This window comes from Sapajus apella, unplaced genomic scaffold (genome assembly GCF_009761245.1).
Source record: "Sapajus apella isolate SASKATOON/1434 unplaced genomic scaffold, GSC_monkey_1.0 scaffold92, whole genome shotgun sequence".
Taxonomy (NCBI): domain Eukaryota; kingdom Metazoa; phylum Chordata; class Mammalia; order Primates; family Cebidae; genus Sapajus; species Sapajus apella.
In genome coordinates this window covers 1,932,884-1,948,859 of record NW_022437032.1, presented here as the reverse complement: position 1 = coordinate 1,948,859, position 15,976 = coordinate 1,932,884, and the positions used below count along the sequence as shown (strand labels likewise).

General features: G+C 45.8%; 1 protein-coding gene across 11 annotated transcripts in view; it reads right to left on the bottom strand.

Moving 5' to 3' along the window:
* The window catches only part of BCAS1 (breast carcinoma amplified sequence 1), a 118,273-nt gene extending 104,959 nt beyond the window's left edge, over window positions 1-13,314 (bottom strand). For all 11 annotated transcript variants that reach the window (XM_032255954.1, XM_032255956.1, XM_032255963.1 and 8 more), the window contains exons 1-2: window positions 12,929-13,314; window positions 427-503 (exon numbers count right to left, since the gene is read on the bottom strand). In XM_032255954.1, the coding sequence (XP_032111845.1) occupies window positions 427-498 (72 nt within the window). In that variant the 5' untranslated portion in view covers window positions 499-503; window positions 12,929-13,314. The remainder of the gene's footprint in view (window positions 1-426; window positions 504-12,928) is intronic.
* Window positions 13,315-15,976: the final 2,662 nt, after the last annotated feature.

Genomic DNA, 15,976 nt, shown 5'->3' with positions numbered 1-15,976 from the left:
TGCCTCACAAAAATCAAACTTAACTTAAAGGCTGTGTTTCTAGAAACTCCCCAGCTTTCTGTCACGCCTCGGAGAACCAAAATAACTCACTTTAAGTGTGGACTCCAGTTATTATGAGCGCACACCACTCACTGGCGGTGCCTCAGCTCAGGGGACCCCACACTCACTGGTGGTGCCTCAGCTCAGGGGACCCCCACACTCACAGGAAGCTCTGCTGCACGAAGGGGACCCCAGGCTCAAATAGGTATTTGTCAAGTCAGGGGTGGGGCAAGAATTTAATACGCTGATTCTGAAACCTGTTAGGTTATCCTCACTCCACACTCAGACATAATCAATCAGCAGCCAGGCCTTTACTCAACACACTTGTCAAATACAGGAAGTTCACATATATATATATTTTTTTTCTGCTGATGGTTACTGCACTACCTTGTAAGTCTCCACTTCTGGTTCATTCTCTTCGTCTTCAGCTCTTTGGGGAACACTCATTTGGTTACCCATTGCACCTATAACGGAGAGAAAAAGAGAGAGGAAGAGAGAAAGAAATCAAAACCCAACGAAGCCAAAGTCTTACCTTACACGTGATACTAAGGTGCACAGGCCTGACAAGTTGCCCATGGTTGTATTATCACCAGCTGAGATCAGAACAAATTGCTTGTATCAGTCTGTTCTGACGCTGCTGTGAAGAAATACCCGAGACTGAGTAATTTATAAAGAAAAGAGTTTTAATTGAGTCATTGTTCTGCATGGCTGGGCTGGCCTCAGGAAACTTACGATCATGGCAGAAGGGACCGCCTCACAGGGCACCAGGAGAGAGAATGAGTGCAAGCTGGGAAAATGCCAGATGCTTATAAAACATCAGATCTCGTGAGACTCACTCAGTATCGCGAGAACAGCATGGGGGAAACTGCCCCTATGATCCAATTACCTCCACCTCGTCCCACCCTGGACAGGTGGGGATTATGAAGATTACAATTCAAGATAAGATTTTGGGTAGAGACACAGCCAAACCATATCATTGCTTACATTTATTTTGGGGGAATAGAAAGGAGTTTCTGGATTCATCTATTCAAGAGATTTAAAGTTAAATGCAGTCATAATTTTCAGTTGCATTTCATTGCTGGGGGAACATATTTATCATCATGAAAAGTGTATTCAGTGCAGACAGCATTTTTTTCTTTCTTAGCTAGAGTCACAGCTATTATATAAGATTTTAGAATGAGGGCAATTGAAATAATAGTAAGTTTTAGCTTTTTCTGATTCTCAAACTAAATTAATCCCCTATACAAACCTTTTATGCCACTGCCTGTTTTTCATAGCATTTAGCAGGGATTGTAATTACATACTTACTTGCATATATCTTCATGCATTCATTGATTTAACACATATCATCATGTGTCACTTAACGGCGAGGAAATGCTCTGAGAAATGCATCATTAGACAATTTTACGGTTGTGTGAACATCACAGATGGTACAGCCCACTCCACACCTGGGCTGTATGGTGTAACCTATTGTTCCTAGGCCACTAACCTGCACAGCATGTGACTGCGTTGAACACTCTGGGAAATTGTGACACACTGGGAAGTATTTGTGTACCTAAACATATCTAAACAGAAAAAGCGCAGTAAATATATAGTATTATAATCTTTCGGGACCACTTAGTATACGTGGTCCATCATTGACTAAGGTATCATTATGCAGCACATGACTGTGTCTGTTGAGCACAACTCTGCACCTATTGCTGTGCCAGGCACTAGGGTTACAGCCATGAATTAAACAGGCAAGGGCCCTCTGACTTCATGGAGCTGAAACATGGTATGCAGGGAGACAATTAACATATGAATAATAAATCCGCAAACGAGGTCATTTCTGGTAGTTCAAGGCAGCATGGCACAGTGGTTATGAGCACAAACTCTAGAGCAAGACTGCCTGGGCGTGAATCCTCTCTCTGCCCCTCATAGCTGTGTGCCCTTGGGACAGTTAGTTAGCCTCTCTGTGCCTCATGAGACTGCTGTATGAACCCAATGAGTTAATGCTTGTGATGTGGTTAGGACAATGTCCAGCTTATGCTAAGCAAAACCTATGTGTGTATTAAACAAAAACACATAGAGTTCTAAGTTTTGAATAAAAGTAATTTTTATTTTTTTTGAGATGGAGTCTCTCTCTGTTGCACAGGCTGGAGTGCAGTGGTGCAATCTCGGTTCACTGCAACCTCCGCCTCCCGGTTCGAGCGATTCTCCTGCTTCAGCCTCCTTGGTAGCTGGGATTGCGGGTGCATGCCACAACACCCGGCTAATTTTTTTGTGTTCTTAGTGGAGACGGGGTTTTACCATGTTGGCCAGGCTGGTCTCGAATGCCTGGCCTTGTGATCCACCCACCTCAGCCTCCCAAAGTGCTGGGATTGTAGGCATAAGCCATGGCACCCGGTCAAATAAAAGTAATTAAGAACATAACATGAGACGGGATCAATATGGGAGGTGGCAGGTTGTGGCAGTGCTGGGTAGGATGGTTCTGAAATGACCATTAATGTGGTTATTGTCCCATAGGTGGAGGGCAAAGTCGAACATTTAATTTATGTCTCCCTTCCACAAAAAATTGTAAGCACCCTGAGGTCAAAGGAAGTGTCTACCTTAGCCCAAGTGTGTACCTCCTAATCTTAGCAGTGTGTTTGCATTTATTGGGAGATCGATTATTGTTTATTAGTCACTGACGACAGCTCTCACAGATGAGGAGCGGACCTAGGGACACGACCACATCATCACCAAACCTCCGAAGAGCTTTGTTATAATAATGATGATAAGAGTAAATCATTACGTAGGATGTTCTCAATTCCAAGCTCTAATTTCTGAGGGCTTCACCTATATTGCCTCATGTAGTCCTATAGCACTCCTGTGAGATAGAGGTGTCACGACTTCATTCTTTATACAAGGCAGCCAAAACTCAGGGGGGTTACATTATTTTCCACAAGTCACCCAGTTAATGAGCAAGATTCAAACACAGCCTGGCTGTGCTTCTAACCACCGGCATGTTTTGCATATTACTAGCTCCTCACAAAAATGAGGGAATGGACCTTCAAGACTCACTAAGCGCAAACATCCAGCGAAGAATTGGCCCCTAGCATATCTGATTTCTATACAAGGACACTTGCAGCCACTCCGCAGGCCTGCTGTCTTGCCACCTAAAGCTATTTGGCGCACATAATTCCAATGTAGTCCATCTCCAAAGACCTTGCTGCTGGCTTATCTGTTCTAGTGGCTCTCAGAATAAAAATGAGAACTTTTGACTTCTGGCTAAAAGGAGCCAGTGGGTCATCAGGGATTCTTGTGGATCTCCTGCCATTGGTGTGTTTTGACTCCCTGGGAGCAGAAGCATCGAGCAATTGGATATTGAGGAGGGCAAAAAAGAAAAAAAAGGGTCACAGATCTCACCATGTGTTCTCTTGCAGGCATTTAAAACATAACCAAATATGGAGCTTGTGTGTGTTTTCTGATGATACCACATAATAAAGCTGAGCACTGCTAAAACATATAGGACACTTGTTGTTTTGCGCTATTTTCTATTTATAAAATCCATGACTCACACACTTGCATCAGATCCTCACTTCTGTCTGTTCATGGGACATCATCAATAATATAACAGTGAATCCTCAAGATTAGGATTGGCAAACAGCGGTGGCCAGATTCAGCCCACTGCCTGTTTTAGTAGGCCGGTGAGCTAAAAATGAGTTTTAAATTTATAAACGGTGAAAAAAAATCAGAAGAATTATAGAACATGACGCATGAAAATTAAAGTCAAATTTTGGTATCCACAAATAAAGTTTTGTTGGAAGATACGCATGCCCTTTTATTAATATATTGTCTATGATAGTTTTCATGCTATAACGGCAGAGTTAAGCACGGGCAGCAGAGACCTATCTGGCTCTTTACAGAACGTTTAGCAGAATTTGAACCTACTGTGCATAAAAATAATGACAACAACTCTAAAAATCACAGAAATGATAGAATAATAATAACATTTGGTGAGTGCTTACCATCTGTGAGAAACTGTTCTAGGAACTTTATTTATAGTAAAACTAATTTGCTCTTTGCAGCAAACCAATAAGGCAGAGGTATTATTATTTCAATTTTGCTGATGTGGAAACAGAAGCATGGAGGTGAAATGTCTTAGTTAAGGTTACACACAAACACGTGTGTTCATATATGCACATGCAAGAATATACATACACAAAGTATGTCTAAATTCAGTCTCAACAAGCTTTAAAGTTATTATTATTATTATTACTATTTTTGAGACCAAGTCTCACTCTGTCGCCAGGCTGGAGTGCTGTGGCATGATCTTGGCTCACTGCAACCTCTGACTCGCTGGTTCAAGTGATTCTCCTGCCTCAGCCTCCTGAGTAGCTGGGATTATAGGCACGCACCACCACGCCCAGCTAATTTTTGTATTTTTAGTAAGAGATGGGATTTTACCATGTTGACCAGGATGGTCTCGATCTCCTGTCCTCATGATCTGCCTACCTCGGCCTCCTAAAGTGTTGGGGTTACAGGAGTGAGCCACGGCACCTGGCCTTAAAAGTATTTTAACAGTAGGTTTACAAGCATTATTTTAATGATCTTACTATTTAATGTAAATTCAATTCTAACCGAGAGCTACTTTCAGTTAATGCTTGAGGTTATGAAAAATCTTGGAGCTGGAAGATCCGTGATGAAGGGAAGCAGGAGAGAAGCTTTTTCTTCCCACAGAGTTGGGGTAACATTATTCTGATCACTGCACATCCTAAGTAGCCTCTCAGCCACTTCAAGGTGAAGGGGACTGAAAGAAGGAAAATTCAATGGCATGTCTTTTTCAGTGATTACCTGGATTCAGACATCGTCACTTTCCACCAGCAGTTTTAATGCATGTGTTGTGAAATTGCTCCTGCCTGTCCATCAACCTTTTAAAGAACAGGATTTATCTGGGTGGGACAAAAGCAAAAGGTTACTGCCATCTATTGGTTGACTTCGGTATTAGCAGAAATGAATTTATTCAGCCTACAGGGCGAGATCCAAACAACTCGGAAGGGCGAAAGGAGCATTTTGATGTTTTGCAATGAAGCCTTCTGTTAACAGCTGGCAAGACGACGGCAACTCCTTCCGTGCCCGAAAGGAACTAGTGCTAATGATAACCATTTATGACTTGTGCGGCGAGCTTGCCACATGCCAGCCCAGTGCTGCAGCTCTGCGTAGACATCAGTGAAGCACACAGGATAGGAATGTGGGCTCTAGAGTTTGGAGTCCCTCAGCATTCTGAGCCTCCCTGCGCCTCAGTTTCCTCATCTGTAAAAATCGGTACAATTATAGCCTCCATCTCAAGGGGCTGGTAGGAGAATTAAATCACTGAATATAATAAGCAAAGTGCCCTGAACAGGGCCTGGCACACAAGCACCATGCAAGTGTTGGCACAAACAAGACTCTCAGCGATATGATCTTTGCTCTTTGAAGTCAGTTACCCGCACAGGTGCCTGGTAGTGAGACTCTACCGAGGAATCTGGCAACATTTCTGATTCCCGTGATCCTCTCATCAAAGAGTCAAGTTGGGGCCCTGGAATTTGTATTTATAGCAAATGCCACAGTGATTCTCATGATTAGACACCTATAAAAAATACTGTTCACGCCTGTAATCCCAGCAGTTTGGGAGGCTGAGGCGGGCGGATCACGAGGTCAGGTGATTGAGACCATCCTGGCCAACATGGTGAAACCCCGTCTCTACTAAAATACAAAAAGTTAGCTGGGCTTGGTAGTGCATGCCTGTAATCCCAGCTACTCAGGAGGCTGAGGCAGGGGAATTGCTTGAACCCGGGAGGTGGAGGTTGCAATGAGCCGAGATTGCCCCACTGTACTCCAGCCTGGCAACAGAGCAAGATTCCATCTCAAAAAAAAAAAAAAAAAATACTGTGATGGGGAACATTGTCAAGGCTTTCCAAGAATGAGGGTGTTCTAAGACACAGGCCTCTCAGGCTAAAACTGGAAAACCCCGGGCAAACCAGAATGACTTGGGCGGAGACTTTTTAAAAAAAATCTTCATTTAATAGATGGGAAAACCGAGGCTCAAGGCAGTTCAGACAATAATTCTTGTCTGTGATAAAGTTTTCTCCTATTTCCCAAAAAGGAGAAAAATAAATCAGACTTTTTTTTTTTTTTTTAATGATAAACATACTATTGAAAGAGCTAGCTTTCATTTTTGAAAAAGAGAAAGTTTGAATGCGGTGTTAAAATGCCCTTTCCTTCTTGAACTGATCTTATGAGTGTTTTGTCTTTATGACCTTATTTTACATTAAACATACTAAGCTGCCCTATGGCAGGGGGAGGGGTGTTGTTTTTGAAATGAGGCTTGTGTTTGAGGGTTTGGCACTTTGCCACTGGGGGTTAAGTTGATTGCGGGGTTTCAGACTTTCCACTTCCCCTCGTCCTGCCTGCGTCCTGGGGGCCCGTCCCCAGACTGTGCTGCACGTGAGAATCTCCGGCAGAGTTCTGAGATCCCCATGCCCAAGCCCCAGCCAGACGGATGATAGCAGATTCTCTGGGATGGGGCAGGCATCAGGGTATTTTCAAGATCTCTAAGTGATTTCCATGGCCGGGAACCCCTATTTTGGATATTTCTGGGGTGAGTGAGTCAGTGTCTCCTTGGGTCAGAGAACTCTCCTGGCTGCTGCCTACCCTGCCCTAGAGAACCGGGTCTAGGGATTCTTAGACTGAGGAATGGTCTCAGGCTTCGGGGTCCACAGATCACGGTCAGCCCAGGCATCTGAATACACTCACATCCCTTCTACGAACACCGCTTTGCTGGCGCACTGTTTTGTCAGCTTGCAGATCAAGAGAACTGTCCTGGGCCTCCAGCTTCCCTTCCCCCGGAGGACAGGGCCAGCTTTCCAGCCGGTTGTTCAGAAGCAAGGCCACAGGCCCCCCAGGAGGTGGGTGGAGGCTGCCTGAGTCCAGAGCTTCCTCTCTCCTGCGTCTCTGGCGCTCCCCTCTCTCCTCTTGAGAACAAGAGTTCTTGAAAAACAGAACATGAGACCAGCCTCTGTAAGTTCCCACAAGTTGTGGGGCTTTGGGCAAAGTGCTTGACCTTTCTGAATGTATCCTTATGTGGAAAATGACAGTATTTATAATGGTAAAAATAATAAACACATTTGGAGTGTTTTCTTTGTGCTGAGCAGCTCTGACTTGCATATATTTGCTTCTCTTGGTCCTCCTAACAACCCGCTGGGTTAGGTACTTTTATTTTCCCAGTTGTCTGATGGGAACCAGGAGCACAGAGAGGTCGAGGCATGTCCTGATACATCCTGGGAGGGGTAAATGTGTTGGGAACGTGCCTGGCAGGGCGCGCACCTAGTAGGTGTTAGTGATATAGGTGTCTCAAAGTCAACTCATGATGGCTCGACTTATAATATTTCAATATTATGATGGGTTTATAGGGATGTAACTCTGTTGTAAGTCAAGGAGTATCTCTATCATCTATCTATCTATCTATCTATCTATCTATCTGTCTATCTATATAACATATTTACAATGTCTAGGGTATTTTAGTTTGGTGCCAATTTTCCAGGACTATATATTTCACATTTTGGATCTTGTCCTATTCCTTGATGACTTACATTGCTTTGCTAAAGTTTTTCTTTTTGGAAACATGCTGGTCTTTGTTTCTCCCTGACAATAAGTGGAGCACAGTGTTTCTTGAGCCAGGGGCGATTTTGGCCCCCAAGGGGCATTTGGAAATGCCTTCATGCAGTTTTGATGGTCAGGTTTCAGGGTTGGGGGTTGTGCACTGGCATACGGTGGGTAGAGGCTGGGGATGCTGCTGTATACCCCGCAATGCCTAGGACCGCCCCCTTCCGCCAGCAAAGGATTGTCTGCTTTGCGGAGGGTTGCTAGTGCTGAGGATGAGGGACTCCGCCCTAGTGCCTGGGCTTGGGGTTTTCCTCCTGGTGTTTGAGGCCAGGTGTCACCTGGGGATCTGCATTTCTGAAGAGCACGTGAGCAAAATCGTCCATGGTGGTGAAATAGCACAAGCCCTCTGCCTGGGCTCCCCTCTGGCTCACGCTGGCCACGTGCGTCCAGAACAGATTCCCTGCATGGGGCACCTGTGAAGATGAGAAGGGCGTGGCCCAGGTGTTATATAACCCCGTGGCTGGTGCACAGCAGTTGAGGAATAGAGATAAGCTGTTAGTATAAGCCTTAAATAAAATGCGCCATAAATTAGCAGTCATAATGCCAACCATTCCTATAGGACCTACCTTACGCCAGGCATTCCTGAATGCTTTTCTGTGTTAACCGTCACTTCCTCATCAGAACCCTACCCAGCAGGGATTTTTATTGTTGCCATTTTGCAGATTCAGAACCTGAACCCAGGGAACTTAAGCACTTCACCTCAGATCATGCTATGGATCAAAATATGTCCTTCCAAAATTCGTGTGTTGAAGCCTGGGCCTGCAATATGGTTGCATTTGGAAATGTGACCTCTAAGGAATCAACGCAAAAGGAAGTCAGAAGGGGGGACTTGATCAGATAGAATTAGTTTCCTTATAAAAAAAGACACGAAAGAATACTCTCTCCTCTCTCTCTCTCTCTCTCTCTGTGTCTCTCTCTCTTAACTGTGTGAGGACGCAGCGAGAAGGCAGCTGTTGGCTAGCCAGGAAGAGTGATCTCTCCAGAAATGGGTCAGCCAGAACCTCGATCTTGAACTTCCAGCCTCCAGAAGATGAGACAACAAATGACTGTTGTTTAAGCCACCTGGTCTATGGTATTTTGGTTACTGCAGCCCAGGCTGACTAATACAGATCATCTTCTAGTAAGTGGGAGAATCAGGACTTAACCCTCGCAAACTCAAGTCCAGAGTTTAGACTCTTAACTTTCTTTTTTTTTAATTATACTTTAGGTTCTGGGGTACATGTGCAGATCATGCAGAATCGTTGCATAGGTACATAGGTGGCAAGGGGGTGTGCTGCCTCCATCCCCCATCACCTGTATCTGGCATTTCTCCCCATGTGATCCCTCCCCAACCTCCCCATCCCCTGCTGTCCCTCCCTTAGCACCCCCCCAACAGACCCCACTGTGTGATGCTCCCTTCCCTGTGCTCATGTGTTCTTGTTGTTCAACTTTTGACTTTCTTACTTTCTATTGTCTCTGCTGCCGTATACGTGATGCTATAATTTTATGAATTGTTTTTTGAGATGGATTCTTGCTCTGCCGCCCAGACTGGAGTGCAGTAGCACGATCTCGACTCACTGCAGCCTCCGCCTTCTGGGTTCAAGCGATTTTCCTGCCTCAGCCACCCATGTAGCTGACATCACAGGTGCCCGCCACCACACCTGGCTATTTTTTTCTGTATATTTAGTAGAGACAGGGTTTCACCATGTTGGCAAAACTGTTCTCTAACTCCTGACCTCAGGTGATCTGCCCACCTTGCCCTCCTGAAGTGCTGGGATTACAGGGTGAGCCACCGCATCCAGCTTTATGAAATAGTTATATGTAATATAATACAACATGGAATATAAAATATTTGTTGCATATTCATTCTTGCAATGGGAAAATTGTAACTAGACAAGGAATATATATGGTACAATCTAAAGTAAGGATTAGGCAGGGCACTGTGGCTCTCGCCTTTAATCCCAGCACTTTGGGAGGCTGGGACGGGTGGATCCCTTGAGGTCAGGAGTTCGAGACCATTCTGACCAACATGGTGCAACCCTGTCTCTACTAAAAATACAAACAATTGGCCAGGTGTGGTGCCACATGTCTGTAATCCCAGCTACTCAGGAGGCTGAGGCAGGAGAATTGTTTGAACCCGGGAGGCGGAGTTTGCAGTGAGCAGAGATTGAGCCACTGTACCCTAGCCTGGGCGACAGAGCAAGACTCTGTCTCAAAATAAATAAATAAATAAATAAATAAATAAATAAATAAAATAAAGTGAGGGTTGCATAACTGAAGGGTCACTGATAATCATTGTAAGGATTTCGCACCAGGGCTTGGCAGTAGTCAGGGGAGTAAATGTTAGTGATTGCTAACATTATTCATTTATCATGTTAATGCTCTAATTGCGGTAGCTCTGCGTTCTGATCCATGAGTGAACTGGCCTCCTGGAAGCTGCCCTCAAATCCCTCCTCCTTTACATAGTGATTGATGGTCCATGTCGCCTCCTTGTCGTTACAGATTAACAATAGGCCCTCCTCCTGGACAAAGGCCAAATGCCAAACCCCATGCAAACTGGCCTGGGGAAAGCACTTCTGAAACTCCATCGCCAGCAGGCAGCTAGATGACTGTTGAATGGAAGTGGGGTGGTTTTGAAGGGTGGAATGAGTCACCAAGTAAACAAGCAACACCTTCGATCAATGCAATGGAATGTAGGTAAACCCCAGGCCCTTTTCACCACCCAGCTGAGGGTGACGCCAACATGGCCAGGCCGGCACACCCAACAGAACCAGCCCTCTGCCCCCAAGGTCAGCAAAGACCTTTTAGGGGGAACAATAACAGACCCGCTCTGCCTGCCCCACATCTGCAGCTACTGTGTGTGCCGGCACAGTGCTAGGAATGCAGTAGCTACGATCAGGAGTGCCGTGTACAGTGCTACAGGTTGCCTACTGCACAAGGGAGCACGAGGAACTGAAATCCAGTCCTCACTGTGCTACCCAAGCCCTGATTCCTGGCATGGGACTTTGTGGGTCCAGGGGCAGGGGTGCCTTTATTGAAATCACCTTGGCTGTTTCCGGGATGCTTGGTGATGGATGTTTTGCTATTGGAGTACTTAATTATGTTTGCACAAACAGGTGGTAATCCTAGACACCTTAGAGCTCATTCACATAGTCTTATTGAACCAAACATTTTTAAGTGCATGATAATAGCAGGTAATGCTAATTGGAGGCTTACTATGTGCCAGGCAGTGCCAGGGTGAGCAAAGCAGGGCACAAAATGCAGGAAGGCAACCCTCTCAGGTACAGAATTGGCAGGAGAGAGTGAGCGCCTCCCTGCATTTTATCCCTCAAAAATATAAAACACGGGAAGGTGCTTCACCCTTGCCCCAACCCTGGTGCCAGGCACTTCACACACATTGCCTCCTTTTCCCTACAGAAGCCCATTATTCCCAGGTCACACAGATAAAAAAACCAAGGCTGAGCGATGCCATCCCCTTGTCTCGCAGATGTCAACTCCATGAGGGTAAGCACCTTGCTAGTCCTACCTGCCCGAGAGTGGCAGTCAGAAAGCTACAGAGAGGTAGAGCTGTGGTTTGAACCTAGGTCTGCGTGACTCAGGCATGCAAATCCTAAACTGCCTCACGGTAGGGCACCTGGCTTGAAGAGAACCTGCAGACACAGAGACAATCAGCTTACATCTAAGACTCAAGCAGGACAGCTGGTCCTGCACCGTGCAAGGTACCCCCACCCCCAGCCCAAAGCCTTTTTCAATTCTCGCCCTCCATGTCTGTCTCTTGTCCTGGTGAAGCAGGCAGAATTCATGGGCTTTAATGGGCCGATCGTTTTCCCCAAAGCCCACGGCTTTTTCGTAAAAACAAAACCCTCCGCGTTCCAGAACTCTTTGGAGAAAAAGAATCTTCTGTGATTTGGGACATTGCTTGCTCCCTACCCTCGCTTAAATGAAAAACTACTTTAGCATGCCCTGCCCCATCTGTTGTCTTTGTTCAGGATGAGGCACCTGCACACACCCTGAGTATATACACCCAGGACCTGAAGCGCTGTGATCAGCTCAGGATCCCAACGAGGCTGAGGCGGGTCGGGCCCTGGACTCGGCGGGGAGCAATGTAAGAGGCACTACAAAGCTCAGTCATGGAGATGAAGAGTATTTTAACATGACATTTATGAAAATTGAAATTAACGCTGTTCCGGATCCCATCTTTCCCTGGCATGTTCACATTTTGTTCATCATGGGTGTCTTGCCATTAATTCTGACTTTAAAAAGGGTCGTGTTAACATACCATTCATCTCCGTGACTGAGTTTTTGGCATCTCTTAAATTTCGTGCCCAAGGTGAGAGTCTCACTGGCTGTCCCCTCACCCCGGGCCTGACTGGACTCCAGTTCCACAGCTTCCTTTTCATGAGACCTTAGCCAGTTCCAGCTCCCTCTTCCCCCAGCCTCACCTTCCTGGTTGTAAATGGAGAGGATGGTAAGGTAAGGGTCACTAAGTGCAGAGGTATTTACGTGCGTTAGTCCCCTCGGCCCTTTGATCTCAGTACTGTTATTAGGTCCATTTTACAGATGAGGAAACTGAGGCCCAGAGGGCTGAGGGCACCCAGCCAGCCCAGGGAGGGGGGCCGAGGCTGGCATCTGGCGGTATGGCTCCAGCATACCCGCACTCTAATCGAAATGACTCTTCCAGGCGGAAAACTGGTTCAGAGGGAGATGCAGACATCAGGGGTCACGCAGCCGGGATTTGAATCAGCACCTGCCTCACGGCGTGGTCGTGAGCATTAAATAAGATTCACAAAAGGCACCCCGCAAGTCCTTTTTCTTGTCTCCTCACTTCTTTAGGCAATGCCTGAGGTGAAGGCTCAGATTCCACTCGGCTGTGGGGGATTCTTGCCCTGCCGGATCCCCAGATCACACAGCGTATCCCTCTTTCCACTGACTTCTCCCCAAGTCCTGCGCTTGAAATGACCGTCAGTGGTTCCACCAATTAGGAGCTATGTATGTGGCTATGCACTGACACTGACCACATTGTCATTTGCTCCTTGTAACACTGAAGACTTTGACATGAGTGCTATCTTTGGGCCTGTTTCACAGATAGGGAAACTGAGGCTCACACACACCCAAGGCCACACAGTGAACAGAAGGCAGAGCTGGGATCAAACTCGACCCGCTCTGACCCCTGACTTCTATTTGACACTGTCTACCACCAACAACAAACCCTCCAGCGATGCCTAAAGGATCTGAAAGCCATTACCTGTTGAGCTCCTGTGGGAGTCTCTTCAGTCCCCTGGTGTCACCCGGAGCTGCTCCTGCACAGGGTCCTGGGTCTCCAGCCGGTGCTGCCTAATGCCTGGTGGAGCCCGGATCCCTGCACTTTGCTTCCTTGTCCGGAGCCTGCTGGCTGAATACACAGAGCAGGGCAAACACAGCCTGGGTGGAGTCTTCCCTTCTCCCCGATCGTTCTGCAGAAATAGCTTCCCCTGAAGTGGGGCTGCCCTCCCAACTCCAATAAAAACTGAGCATCTGACTCCTCTCGCATTAATGCCTCCCTGGCACCCCAAGTATTCTACCCAGTGCTTCTCACCCACTGAGGCTTCCGGGTTGACCTGGGTAGGCACTTTCCTTCCCCAGTAACCATAGGTCATGGTCAGAGCAGGGAAAACACGTTCTGTGAGATTTTGCGGTCTGCCTTTTACCTTCATTTGCTCTAGAACACCACCTCCACCACCGCCTAACCACCTAATCGGAAGGAAATAGCTTCTCATCCACTCCACTGTGCCCAGTCATGTAAACCTTATTCCCTAAGGGGTTTGGACACCAGAAATCAGGCAACCTAAGGGTGGTTTATTGCTCTGGAGACATACCACGATGTGGGAAAGGGCATTCTTTTTCTTTGCAGGCCAGAAATTCGACAGGCTATGCAATGTATTTAATTCAAGCAAGGATGTTGTTTAAAGTGTCTTACAAGTGACATATAAAATAGATTATGAGAGCATGAATTAACATATAACAAAAGAAGATAGGAAAAAAATTTGCAACATCAAGTGAGAACAGGATCGAAAATAAACGTGCATGCTGATTTACAGACTTGGCTATGGAGGGTTTGCAGATATGGCTTTGAGCTTCCCAATAGCCAATGCAAGAAGGGAAACATATTAAGTTACACAACTTAGTACTCTGGAGAAAACATTCAAGAGAAATGCAAACTAATAATTATTGTGGTTTTATCCAATAATATACTCAGCTTCACCCCCATCATGAATACTTGTCAATTACCAGGCTATATATAAGCCCGAGTTTACAGAGATGAGTAAAAGATGCTGGGCCTCTACCCTTCTTATGGTCAGTGTCATTGAACATAGAATCCCATAAATATAAACATAGAATTACAGAGTGTGATCCTCATTGTGAAAGAAAAGCCAAGTCAGCTAAGAGAGAGACATAGAGAGAGCTGGGGAAGGCCTCTTTCAGAAATCAACATTTAAGAAAAAAAAAATGCTGTTTAAATAAAGGCTGAATACAGAAGCAGGCACACCATAACTAGGGCTGTAAACTCGATTCCAGTTCAGGGCTGCACATATCAATCTGGAATGTAGTAAACCCAATTAACAAGCGGCTGCCATGTACACACACTGTGCTGACACAAGCCTGGGGGCCCAGGAGCTTGGGCTCTGGCCCTGGGTTAAGACAGAATCAAGAATCGGATCTCGATTCTTGCCGATCTGCTGTGGGATTACGAGCAAGCTACTGCAGTACTTCCCTAAGCCTCTTCCATCCCCCTTGGCTGGGGGCTCCTTTGTGTTTATTTCGCATCTATTCTGGTATCCCCAATGTCTAGCACCCTGCAAAATGAGGATGGCCACCTCTCTATGAGAGACTAGGTGCTCTGCAACTCCTGGCTGCTTGGACTTGTTCACTTTTTTTTTTAAAGTCAGAGTCTTGCTCTGTCACACAGACTGGAGTGCATTAGTGCTATCTTGGCTCACTGCAACCTCTGCCTCCAGAATTCAAGCAATTCTCCTGTCTCACCCTCCCAAGTAGCTGGGGCTACAGGTGCGTGCCACTATGCCTGGCTAATTTTTGTATTTTTAGTAGAGATGGGGTTTCTCCATGTTGGCCAGGCTGGTCTGGAACTCCTGACGGCAAGTGATCTTCCCGCCTCAGCCTCCCAAAGTGCTGGGATTACAGGTGTAAGCCAACACTCCTGGTTGTCTTGCTCTCTTTTCAATTATACGTGGCAGTTACTGCCATTTGGATGGCATATTTGTCTTTGCAAAGCCTTTGGTGTTTATCTGTCCATTTTATTTACGTCCACAGTGAAATTAGAATCTTTTGCTCCCATTTTACAGAAGAAAAACGTAAGGTTTAGAGATATGAGCGATTTAGGAGATTAGGAAAAATCATTCAGGTGGGGCATATCAGCACGTCTGACAAACTGTAGACCAAGCATCAGCTGGTGGAGTCAGGAGCTGTGATGCAGGCAGGACCAGCTACATAATTTGCTGAACCCAGTGCAAAACGAAAACGATGAGCCCTTGGCTCTAAAAGCAGGGAAAAGTACCATTAAAGGCATGAAACATAAAGCTGTTTCTCTTCTTCATGGTCTCTTTCTGTACTTGTGATGGATTTTACTTATTATTCAAAGTCATTCGAAAGAAAGAAAAAATAAAAATGTAAATGATCAGCATGAATCTTGCCCTCCTTCTTCAGATCGTGCAATGCTAGTTTGAAATGCAATGAATTTGAGTGCAGCATCACCAAAATCACATGACTTGTATTTTGTAGTTTGTATGGGGCCTACGTAGTTTGTTCTCACTAAATGCTGCGTAGAAGTAATTCACCTGACTTGACTTTACATCTGGATAGTCACACATTCTACCAATGCTCTCTATCTTCAGTTTGTGAGTGTTATAAATAGATGCTCGGTGCCACAAAGAGAAATTAGCACTGAGGCATAGGATCTTTTAGCAACACAATTTTTATTTCCTGGACTGCAGGAAGAGTACCCTTGCTCACCATCGTGCCATGAGAGTACAATGAACAAAGGAAAACACACAAATTTATCCCTTACGCATTTACGGTCATCCTTACTGCTGTATCTGATCTCCGTCGATGAGCCAGGCCTTTCAATTTAAACTAAAACCCGATTGGCTAACAACTTAAAACTTTTCTAAACAGGGAAAAGCAATGTAGAGCTGGGGCGTGCCTGTGAGCACGTCCAGCACAGATATCTTTGTTAAAGTACAAGGACATAGCGTGCACTCTGTGCCTGTAAGCATCGCATGTCTAACAGCTACCTAGG